Below are 12,805 nucleotides of genomic sequence, written 5' to 3' on the forward strand. Positions count from 1 at the left end.
AAGATGCTCCAAGGATTAAGGGAAGATCCTAAGGGCTTTGGTTTGGTATTTCCAAATCACCACACAGGATTAGTATGCGGGGCCTCTGAGAGGAAAAAAACATACTTTTAAATATAATCTGCATTATTAACTTTTTCTCTATCACTTTCTTAAGTTTAAATAATCAACAAAATAACTCAAGCTCTCATTTATAGTGTTTGCGGATTTCTGAAACATAAGTTGGCTTGCAAGAGCTGGTAAGAAGGGGCAGCAAGGTGGCTCAGTAGACAAAGTGTCAAACCTGGAGATGAGAGGTTCTAGATTCGGATCTAGTGTGTGACCCTGGGCAAGTCACTTAACCCCAATTCCCAAGTCCTACTACTCCTCTGCCTTGGAACGGATACTCAATATCAATTCTAAAATAGAAGGTATGGGTTTTAAAAAAAAGAGAGCTTCTAAGAGCTGGCTCCAACACACCCTTACTTGGCTTACAATGCATGTAGCCCTGCTAGAAAAGATACTTGTGTAAAGATCACTTTATGGAAACCTTAAATTCTTTCTCAACAGGTTCAAGCAACACTGCTATAAAACTTGTCCTGAGAAGACCTACAGTGAAGACTTTGAATGTAAAGAGTGTGATGAAAATTGTGGGAACTGTGACCAGAATGAGTGCTACTGGTGTGAAGAGGGTTTTTATCTTTTCGGTGAGCAAGAAACAGTCCCCACGGAAAATGATTATGATACTTCTTAGAGGTGGAAGATTTGATTTCACCTTTTAGCTCTCCTATATAACCTTGAGCAAATGACTTAATCTTTATGGACCTCAGTTTCTTCATCTGTAAAAGAAGGGACATTGGACCAGATGACCACTAAGCTCTCTTCTAATTCTAAATATGATTCATCTCAGGCCCTAAAAGTATTGAGCACTATAATTTGGTTAGGGAAAAAGGCATTTGTTATAGCAAAGATTTCTTTTTGCCTTAAGCAAGATATTCATTTATTTGTTATTCTTAAGTATCTTTATTCTGATGAGAATAAGGCAGGAATTGGGCCACTGGAATGGCAATGGCCTGGATCATGCAAGGCCCATGAATCTTCTCTCAGGGCTCAGTCCTGCAGCAGGAATTCTCAAGTGACCTTGTAAAACGGCAATAGCATTCCACTAAATGATGGTTGTGATGGCCCATTGATTTTGATGGAAGTTGTGTGGCTAAAAATACAGGTCTTTCCAGTGGATTCCTAATGGTCCAAAAGACTCATGCTTGGGGCAGGAAAGTACACAGTGTTCTTCTATAGTGACTCCTGTGTGGAAGGATGGACTTTGACTGTAATTTCCTATGGCCTAGAGAAGACAAAGCATCTTTTATGCTGTAGTCTGCCTTCTCATTACCTGGCCTAAGCTGTGCCATATATTGCCTGCCAATCATGGCTTCTTTTCTATATTCCCAGGTGGCATTTGTGTCAGAGAGTGTGACCCTGGTTTGTACAGTGACAATGAAATAGGAGAATGTGAGCCGTGTCACCGAACCTGCAAAACCTGCACTGGACTTGGCCATGATGAGTGTACCAGCTGCAAAGGAGATTTACAGCTGGTAGATGGGAAGTGTGTGGATCCATCCAAGACCGCAGGACAGGACACATTGTGGAGCGGTATGTACTTTTCAATAATGGAATGGCAGGGACCCATCTGCTTCTTTTAGGACCCTGCTCAGCCTTCTCTCTGGACAAAATGAGACCTCAGACAGAAGAGGGCTGGGCAATGAACCAAAAGCTAAATGGTAAAAATCCAGGTTGGACAACTGCTGAGCACAACCTGGTATTTGCCAAAGGGACCTGCAGTTTATGTTTAAGAGGAAATAGCAAAGAAATTAATGGAAGCTCTACATATATAGATCTATTTTGTACTTAAGAGCCTATATTAAGCTAGAAAGGAATTTAGAGGTCATCTAGTCTATCATGTTATAGATGAGGAAACTGAGGTCTACGTATGGTCCATCTTGTCCAAACCCTTCATTTTATAGAAGAGGAAATTTGAGACCAGAGAGATTAGATGAGATGATTTGCTCAAAGTCACACATATATTAACTGTCAAAGGCAGGGTTCAAACCCTAGACTTCTGACTCCAAGGTGATATTCTTTCCATTTGGCCAAACATCTTATGGAAGGAAGCAGCCCAACTCTTACGAGGACCAGCTCTTTTTAGAGATCAACAAAGTAAAGCAGACAAATGTATCCATCCCCAGATCCAGCATTCCCAACTGATACCTGCCAGATTCCCCTTGATAAAAACTGAAACTTCCCCAAGCCTTTCCAGTACAGTAGGTAAGGTGTTATTGAAAGTTATTAGTAGTGCAATGGGATCATTCAGTCCTGCTGACTCATTTCTCAGAGGCCCAAAGAGACCAGCATCAGGATTAGAATTCAAGCTCTATGACTCCAAATCCAACACTTTTCATTTTTTATGCACAATTATATTAGTCCTAGGAGAGCTACTGACAGTACCCCAACCCATCTCATTGGAATTCCTAGTGCTTCCTTTAAAACAAAAAGTCACTCTTTTCCAAGGATAGGTGCAGGGCAAGGTAGGGCGTAACTAAGGGAGGAGAGGAAAGGTTAGGTTTCAGGCTCTCCATTTCAGTGCTCTTCTTTCAATTCTACTCATGTAGGGTTGAACACCTGGCTGCAGGCAGGCTAACTTGCAAGCTCTCCCTGTGATCTCACTGGTTAAACCCATCACAAACAATGACCCATCCGGCTGGGAAAATCTGACTCGCATTCCACCCAGAGAGGCTTGTGAAATGAGAGATGTTCTCAGTTTGATTTCTAGGCAATGATTCTTTAAAGGGGTCATTTCAGTCCAGGAACAGCAGCTGAGGGAACAGATGAGTTTCCCAACAGCTTGCAGGAATGATCTATCTGGGTCAGGATTAAGATCTCTTTCTGGATTCCAGAAAGAAGGATTCCCATGTATGGGCTTCCCTGTTACAGCTTCTCGTATGTGAGTAAAAGGCAGAATGGGCATGGGAGTTCTATGATCCCATTGGCCAATGGCTAAAGAGGATGTGGGGTGCCTTCTAAGCCCATATCTATCTTGAAAACATAACTAGGGAGAAATTAGTCCCAACACCAGAGTAGCCTATCTTCAGTGAACTGTAGCCTGGGCCCAAAATGCTGAAAATGAGTTTGTTTGGCATTCAGGCATTTAAAAGAAGGTGCAAGCCAGGGGGAAAATGGTCTGGGTCTGTGTTTGTAGCTGAGAACATCTGTATTTTATCTGGCGTACCAGATGATGAAATGAAGCAAGGAGCCAGGAGACAGAGAAGGCTTGATTCACCAAGTGAGTATACATCCTTTCAACTGGACTACGCGTGTTGCAAGCTGGAATCAGGTCCTGATTGTTCTTTGCTGAAGTACCACACCCAGCCCACTTTAATTTTCTCCCACCCAAAGCTAGGTTATTTTTTTTTTTTGGAGGGGAAGGGGTTGAGGAGGAGGGGAATCAGAGCATTTATGGGGTATGGTACTAATCAGGACTGGATGAAGCAGACAATGTTATTTCTCATGACCTGGCAAAGAGATGAAACTAGTGGCCTGAAAGGTCTCTTTCACCTCCATAATCTTTGAAATAAGACATGCAGACCATAAAAACCAGAGGAAAATGTTTATTCACTGAACAAGGTAAGAACCTAGCTTAACCTACACACCACATTGCAGCCCCTGAGCTGGATACTGCATGGAAAATGCAATTAGTCCTTTCTTACAAAGTCTTGGGAGCATGTGGACCACAGCTTCCCTCTTTCCACCGTTTGTTTTTTCTCACAAAACAAAATGAAAATTGCAATACAATGGCGGAGGTTACTCCAGAACAGCCCAGAGTCTGTCCCCCCTTGGAGATCAGAGGAGGCAAACCTGAGTCACTCTGCGTGAACTCAGAGGACCTGGAAATAGTCGGGAGACAGTCCAGACAAATCACCTAGTGAATGAGGGAGGATATAGCTGTCTAGGTGTTATGAGCACACTCTTGGATGGATTCATATGTGAAAGGTAAGAAAAGAAAAAAATCAATTCATTCCTTCACCCATGCTGCACCCCAGTGGAAATAACGGGTTTGTGTCTGCATCTGGGATCGTGGGCTATTGATAGCATAATTATTTAAAACAAGGAATTTTTAGAGAAATCAACACATGCGATCAGACAAATCAATACTGAAATGGTCTTCTAATCAGATGCATAATTGAGGGGAGGGAGAGTGGCAATTATAAAAAAAATATACCAAAAAACCATGATTGTTTTTCTTACTATCAAGGGGGTAGGGAAAGACGCCTGCCCCATTTCCTGGATTGGACTATTTATTCCACAGATCATGGGTTTCCATAGCCAAGTAATTCATCACAAAGGGGTCACTCTGTACTTAGCTAGGTTCCAGCCTATCTTTCCAGAATTCCTGCATACTACTCCCCTTCATCACTCTATCCCAGCCAAACTGGCCTCCTTGCTGTTCTCTAAACTCAGAACCACATTTATTGCCTCTGAGAATATGCACAGAATATTCTGGAATGCCTAGAATGCCAGGAAGAGACTCCTTCCTTCCTTCTGCCTCTTGAAACTCCTATTTTCCTTCAAATCTCAAATCATCAGTTACCTCCTGTAGGAAATTGTTATTTTTCAGTTGTTCATTCATGTCTGACTCTTTGTGGCCCCATGAACTATAACTATCCACAGGGTTTTTTTGGTAAGGATGCTAGAGTGATATGCTATTTCCTTCTCTAATGGATCCTTTTGTCAGGCAATCAGAGGTTAAGTGACTTGCCCAGGGTCATACAGCTAGGAAGCATCTGAGTCTTCTTATTAAAAAATTCCCCTCTTATAAGTGTTCTTGCTTTCCTTCTCAAATTATGTATATGTTGCCTAGAGATGGGAAGTCCTAGGTTCAAATCCAGCCTCAGGCACTTCCCAGCTGTGTGACCCTGGGCAAGTCACTTGACCCCCATTGCCCACCCTTACCACTCTTCCACCTAGGAGCCAATAAACAGAAGTTAAGGGTTTAAAAAAATTTTTTTAATTATGTATATGTTTATCTGGTTGTATAGAGTGCTCTACCACTCCCATAGGATGGAAGTTTCCTGAGGGTGAGGATCATTTAATTTTTATCCATCTATTCCCTGGTGGGGAGACAGCATGGAATAATGGCTAGAGACCTGACTTTGGAGCTTGAGTTCGAGCCCTGACTCTGACTCATATGTTTGACCACTTAGTGTCTCCTTGCTCTAGGTAACTCTCTCCTACTAAAAGTCGGAGAAGGTACTGCCCTGAATTGCTGGGGACAGTCCCCTCATCCAGGAGTTCTAGAAGCAGCTGGATGGCTCCATGGACCTAGATTCAAGAAAATCTGATTTCAAGACTAGCCTCAGATAATTATGAGCAACGGACCCTGGACGAGTCATTTCAACTCTAAAATGAGGATAATTAATAGCACCTGCCAACCAGGGTTATTGTGAGGCTCAGATGAGGTGATATTTGTAAAGCACTGTGCCTGACACATAGTAGGCACTAAATAAATGTCTGTTTCCTTCCTCCCAATACCAATAAAATCACAGGTCCATTCCCTATCTTGCAGAGCCTGAGACTTAATAAAATCTTTGTTGAATTGAACTGTTGGACACACCTTCCAAAGCAGACATAGTTTGTCATCTGGACCACTCAACAGATTAAGTCAAACAAATTCTCAACATGCCATGCTTCTACTGGGCAATTGTGCAGTTTGATTCTACAGGTATAAAATGCCCACTTTACAGAATGCACCGTGCAGGGCCCTGGGAGCACAGAAACCCAGAAATGGGGAGGAATCAAAAGCCCAAGTATAGAAATAGCTTCCAGCTCCTTCTGTTCTAGAAGAATACAAGCATAACCAAAGACACAGATCAAACCCAGACAAACCAGCTGTGAAAATGCTCAGGTGTGGCCATGGGCTTTGGAAGGAGAGGGTGGCCTTCAGCTGCTTTCCTAAAGCCATTGGTGAGAAGAAAAGTAATCTGGCTGTTAAATCATTTGGATGCTGTTAAGTGATTTACGCCCCGGTAGGGTTAGCAGGTCCCAGACCCATCTCTTTCACATTTCCCCTACCCACACTCTAAAACTGTGGGTTTTTCCAGCATCGCCTCAAACTATATTCCCAGCTGGCTCTAATTGGACACATTAGTCAGAGCATAGAGCCCAAAGAAGTTGAATTATGTTCTTGCCCTTGACTACATCCTAACAATTTAGCACCAGCCTCATCCCAGCTCTGAAATCCATACCATAACAATGGATAGGGGTCTTACAGCAGTGTTTTCCATGCCAGCCACACTGAAGGTCAAATATGCATGTTTAAAAGCCTCGGTCATAAGATTATAGGGACAGAACTGGAAAGGACATTAGAAGTCACCAAGTCCTACCCTCCCATTTTATGGATGAGAAAACTGAAGCCCAGGGGGCTTAAATGTCACAAAGCTAACCAATGTCTAAGTCAGGATTAGACCTGGTCTCCCTGACTCCAGGTTCAATATTCCATTCACTAAACCACACTGCCCAGATGATAGGGAAGAAAAATTCCTTCACATTTGGTGACAGTATTTCTAGAAGACCTCTGGTTGAGAAAGAGAAAGGGAAGACTACTTCTAAGCTTTAAATTTTGTTTTTCAATTAAAATCTGAAAGTTTAAAAGCTGTAATAGCTTTTTTTTAAAACCCTTATCTTCCATCTTAGAATCAATACTGTGTATTGGTTCCAAAGAAGAGTGGTAAGGGTAGGCAATGGGGGGGTCGAGTGACTTGCCCAGGGGTCATACAGCTAGGAAGTGTCTGAGGTCAAATTCGAACCTAGGACCTCCTGCCTCTAGGTCTGGTTCTCAATCCACTGAGCTACCCAGCTGCCCCCTGTAATAGCTTTTAAAATTACACCAAGACTCTTTCGAGAACCATGTTTATATAAAATGCTTCATAAACCTTATGGTACTGATTGACATGATTATCCTAATTTAGAATTGTATCCAGAAATATTTCTTCAAGTGGTCATCAAACCCTGGGCTTTACACAGAGAACAAAGAATAGACTTTCGGCATTGTCACTAACAAAGTCAAATTTCCCAGATTATTTATGACCTTATCAGACAACATCAAAATCTAATTAACTGTGGTGCTGCATATTTATTTCAAGAAGGCCTACTATTCTAGGTGCCTGCTTTTCCTTTATCATTCCAATTTCTCCAGTTTATCCCAGTTATATCTGATATATATCCCAGTTATAATGAAAAGTCCTGGCACTGAGGAAACCACCTTCTGGCCCAAAAAATAGTTGAATTCTTTATGGTTCCTAGACACCTCAAAGAAGCAAAGAGTAATTGTGACCAACTTAGGAATACAGTCTAGCCAAAGTCAGACCCAGGAAGTGAGCTTGGTGTGTCAAAATTTGCCAAAAAAAAACGAGTATAACTCAGGTGGTGTGTCACTTCAAGAAAAAAAAAAACCATAATTTTGTGATATTTATAGTTTAAGTAACAAAAATGTATAATTGTAATATATAACTGGATTTAATAAACCCAAATAGGTAGATTAATATAGGTAGAATTGTCATCTATAGTGTACAGTGTCTACACTACACTACAGCAAATGTTTCATCCTCGGCATGCAGCTCCGGACTTCTCTGTATGTGGCTACGTGACACACGTGTCATAGGTTTGCCATCACTGCCCTCACACTAATGTCTAGCAGCAGGGCAGGAGCTCTATTTGACTTCAGGAACCACATTCCTGCAAGGCCATGCTTGGTTAAGAACTTGACCAGACTGTAACTAGAATGGAGTGAATGGGGTTCCTTCCTCGAAATTGGTCCAAAGACTCACACCTTGTGGTCCGCCACTACAGGTAGAATATGGCATTCCTTGCCTTTTAGGTGGTACCCATCCCCCAGAGTCTAATCTCTTTAAGCATGCCCTCCTAATTTCTATGGTGATACCAGCCTATTTTTTTTTTTTTTTTGTGGGAATGAGCTCTCCTGGTGTGGCTTCATCCATGGTCAGACTTCCCTTTCTACTATTATTCTGTTTCCTCTAACCTGTGTTGGCCAACCTAGGGCCACTCCCTTCCCCCTCTCCACCCATGCCTGAGGACATCACCCACCCATCTGCATCTGCCCAATAAGCCAATGGGAGCACTTCCTCCCTTTACTGTCTGGGGTAAGATGGGGAGGGGGAGCCTATACACACTCCGCTAGAGGGTTGCAGTTTGGGCAATCAGTCTCTAAAAGGTTCCCCATCACTGTTCTAAACCCTCCACGCTGCTCTGATAAAAGACACCAATCAGAGAATAGGGGATAGTGGAAGCTAGGTGGCTCAGTGGATAGAGTACAAGGCCTAGAATTAGAAGGACCTGGATTCATATCTGACCTCAGACTCTTCCTAGCTGGTTGACCCTGGACAAGTCACTTAACTCCAATTGTCTAGTCTTTAACAATCTTCTGCTTTAGAATCAATACTTGTATCAATTCTAAGCCAAAAGGTAAGAGTTTAAAACAATAAAAAGAAATACAAATGGAAGGGTCAACTACTAAAGGATAAAAATTCCCCAACAAAGACAGACCTTAAGAAATGCCACAATAGATTCATGCAGACCAGAAAGGAAATATCTGATCTAGGAGATCTTTAAGAATAGAATCAAGAACCACCCATTTCTAATTATTTTGAGCCATATCATCTTGGCTGAAGGCAGAGGATTGGACCAAATAGCTTCATTTGTCAGGGACCTTTCCTATGCTATGAGTCCATGGATCAATAAGGAAAAAGAGGGACATGATGATTATAAAATAATATTAAATAATTATGAAACAGACAGCAGGGGACTTATTAAAATTAAACCCTTAATCTCTCTCTCTCTCTCTCTCTCTCTCTCTCTCTCTCTCTCTCTCTTTTTTTTTTTTTTTTTTTTTTTTTTTTTTTTTTTTTTTTTTTTGGTGATAAAGACATTTAGTGCTTTAGCTGGTCAAAATCCCTAGCTACCCTGAACTGGATAAATTCCTTTGAGTCCCCAAAAGTTGGTGCATATTCCCCTCTGCTGGACATCTGTGTATATTACAGTGTTTTAAACCAGAGTGCTAGAAAATGGCAGTTTCAAGTTATCACTGATAGAGCAGATAAATAAATAAAACTGACCTGTCAATAAGTCAGTCTATCAAAAACAAATGAGCAAGAAGAAATAGATTGTGGACTCATTTAGTTGAAATTAGCCAGCCTTTGGAGTAATTCACAGGCCAATGAGGCAAGGGTCCCCTTGGGATTTTTCTTGACCATCTCTTCATGCCTTGTTAGGCCTTCAGCCTCTGTCTCAATTTGAAAACACAAGGATCACATGTATATTTTTTTTCCTTCTTCTGGCCTTTAAGTAAACTTGTGTTGAAACTGAGGAAGAGCTCCGTCTCCCTGAAAATTGTGGTTTTCTGCCATCATTCAAAGAAAGGCTAGATGACCATTCAGAGATATTTTTAAATGTTCAGAGCTTAGACTAGGTGACCACTTGGATCCCTGTCAACTCTAGTTTCTCAGTTCAATTTCACCAATATTTATTAAGTGTCAACTGTGTACAGAGTACTGAAAGAAAGTGAGACAAGACCCAGTGCAATGTTTATTCCTTGGAGGCAGGGACATTCATTTTTGTCTATCTCCAACTGTTTTGCAAACAGTAGGCACTTAATAAGTATTTGTTATTGGATTAAATTTTCAATTGCAAGAAACTAAACAAGATGTAAAGGGGGGCAGCTAGGTAATTCAGTGGGGTGAGAGCAAGCCTTGGAAATAGGAGGTCTTGGGTTCAAATCTAACTTCAGATACTTCCTAGCTGTGAGACCCTGAGCAAATCACTGAATCCCCATTCCCTAACCCTTATCACTCTTCTGCTTTGGAACCAATACACAGTATAGATTTTAAGGTGGAAGGTAAGGCTTTAAAAATAAATAAGATGTGAAGGTACCTCTTCTGAATTCACCACTGAATAATTCATCTTAATACATTAGTCAGTAAATCAATAAACATTTATTAAGGACCTACTATGTACCAGGCACATTGCTAAGATCTGAGGATAGGAAGAAAGTCAAGAGACAGCCCCTACCTTTAAGGAACTCACAATCTAATGGGAGAAACACACCAGCAACCGTATACAATCTTTATATAGGATAAAGAGGAAATAATCAACAGAGGGAAGGTACTAGTACTAAGGGAGATCAGGAAAAGCTTCCTGTAGAAGTGGGATTTTAGCTGACACTTGAAGGAAACCAGGAAAGCTAGAAGGCAGAGATATGGAGGGAGAGGATTCCAGGCATGAGTGACAGCCAGAGTAGATTCCCAGAGCTTAGAGATGGAGTGTCTTGTTTGAGGAACAGGCAGGAGGCCAATGTCATTGCATAAATTGGAGTCAGTATGTCTTTAGGGGTCCAAGAGTAAGAAATAACATAGAAGACTGGAACTGTAGGAAGGAGCCAAGTTATGAAGAGCTTTGAATGCCAACTAGAAGACTATATTTGATCCTGTAATAAGTAAAAATTAATCATGGAGACTTTATGCTAAATTTCTAAGTACTTATTAGTACTTATTAGTAAAGAGAAAGAAAAATAGAAATAACTATCCAAAGTCTCTAGCCCAGTGCTTCTGCCACCAGGTCAGAGACTGAGCAAGGGGGTTTCCATCACCCCATTCCAGAAGTCAGAAATTGCACTGTCACTCGGTGTCCTGGCTTTATGCTCATAGGCCACCTATGAGTTATGTTTTTATGTTAATTTTGCCCAATCCAAGAATTTAAGTAGTTAAGTTAGTTAATTAAGTAGAAGGATGATGTCTTGACCGGTCTGGAACAGGATCACACTAAGTTGATTGGAGAATTGACTGGAGTGGGGAGAACTCTTCATAATTAAGTGATCCAAATTTGGAGCAACAGCTGGGGAAGTTTCAAAATCACGTTAAAGTTACTGTGTAATTCCTTGACCTTATGAAAACCCCTGAGACAGGATGGAATAGAGTCTAGGTAGCCACAACAATAGCAACAATTACTATCATTTATATAGTTGTTTTGTTTTTTTTAAAAACTCTTACCTTCCACCTGTAAGAAGGAAAATTCTTAGAATCAATACTATGTATCGGTTTCAAGGTAGAAGAGCAGTAAGGGCTAAGCAATGAGGCTTAAGTGTTTTTTGCCCAGGGTCACACAGCTAGGAAGTGTCTGAATTCCAATCTGAACCCAGGACCTCCCATCTCTAGATCTGGCTCTCTATCCACTGAGCCACCTAGCTGCCCCTTTATGTCGTTCCTTAATATTCACAGACATATATATATAAAATCTCATATATAATCTCATAATTATATATATATATGTGTGTATATACAAATATATATGTATATATAAATACATATGCATATATATATATAAAAATCTCATTTGACCCTTACAACAACTCTATGAGACAGGTGCTATTGTTATATCCCTATTTTACAGATGAGGAAACTGAGGTAACAAGAGGTTAAATGACTTGTCCAAGGTTCTACAGCTAAGTGTTTGAGGCAGGGTTCAAACAAAGACCTGCCCTGACTCCCTCTATCACTTAGCTGCCTTAGAGTAAGGAAAACTGAAGTTCAAGTCCTAACTTTGGAATATAGTATCGATGTGGCCCTGGGCAAGTCACTTAACGGATCAGTACTCAAACATAAACAACTGTCTAAGAGAAAAAGTTACAGAGAAGGCACTAACCTTCTCTGGTAGAAGTTTTATCATCTGAAAGCTGCCTCTACCATTGAAATCTCTGTTCAACACAATGACCAGCCATCATTCCTGAGGATCGATGAGGACACCTCCTGACAAAAGAAGTAATCTGTTCAAAATACAAAATGAGAAATATATTTTGGGATATAGCCAATGTGAGAATTGGCTTTGCTTGTCTAGGCATATTTGTTATAAAGAGTTCTTTCTTTTTTTTGAAAAACTTTGGAGGGATATGGAATTTTCAAATTTGGGGTGGAAAGGAAATAAATGCTTATTAATTGAAAAAATAAAACTTAATTTTTTAAAAATGACAGCTTTGGGCCCTATTCCCTTTTCTCTCCTGAATACTAGAATATGTGCTTAGATAGAGAAGTGAATGCTGCCCTTTTGCAAACAAGTAGAAATGTGATTTTTGTCTGGAGAACAAAAACCTATTTAAGAATATGAATGAAATAATGAAATAATAATGAATAATGAAAAGAATCTATTATTCTACACATAAGATTAATTTATTTGTTCCCCTTCCCCTCTTACAGGTAACTGGAGAAAACATCAATCTTGTGATCCTTCTTGTAAAACCTGTAATGAATCAGCCACTCAGTGCACTTCCTGTCAGAAAGGTTAGTAGGGTTTGACAGCCAAGGGCAACCTTTGGGTTCACATTGCTCTGGATATCATAATCATTGACAATGAAAATTCAGATACCTCCATTTTGAGTTTATTTAGGTTTTGATTTCATTATTCTTTAACCAGAGCCCTAAAAACATAAAATCATGTGATCTTAAGAATTCAAAATCATAGAAGGAACCTCAGAAAGTATTTACTATAATCTTCTCATTCTCAGAGAGGTTAAGTGACTTGTCCCGTTTTGCACAGTTTATAAGTTAGCAGTCAGGAATCAAACCCAGATCTTTCCATTCAAATCTAATATTCTATCCATTATACAAGACTGTCTTCCTAAGCAGATATTTCTTAAATAATCTTTTTTCCTCCTCATCTATGTAAATAATTCTATGACTGACTCCGTGAACTGGTGAGTAACCAACTGATG

General features: G+C 40.4%; 1 protein-coding gene across 1 annotated transcript in view; it reads left to right on the forward strand.

Annotated features, from left to right (window-relative positions):
• The window catches only part of PCSK5 (proprotein convertase subtilisin/kexin type 5), a 593,358-nt gene that overhangs the window by 538,413 nt on the left and 42,140 nt on the right, over positions 1–12,805 (forward strand). The window contains exons 26-28 of the mRNA XM_044678618.1: positions 547–683; positions 1,429–1,629; positions 12,291–12,374. Of these exons, the coding sequence (XP_044534553.1) occupies positions 547–683; positions 1,429–1,629; positions 12,291–12,374 (422 nt within the window). The remainder of the gene's footprint in view (positions 1–546; positions 684–1,428; positions 1,630–12,290; positions 12,375–12,805) is intronic.

The sequence above is a fragment of the Gracilinanus agilis genome, chromosome 1, assembly GCF_016433145.1.
Source record: "Gracilinanus agilis isolate LMUSP501 chromosome 1, AgileGrace, whole genome shotgun sequence".
Lineage (NCBI taxonomy): Eukaryota > Metazoa > Chordata > Mammalia > Didelphimorphia > Didelphidae > Gracilinanus > Gracilinanus agilis.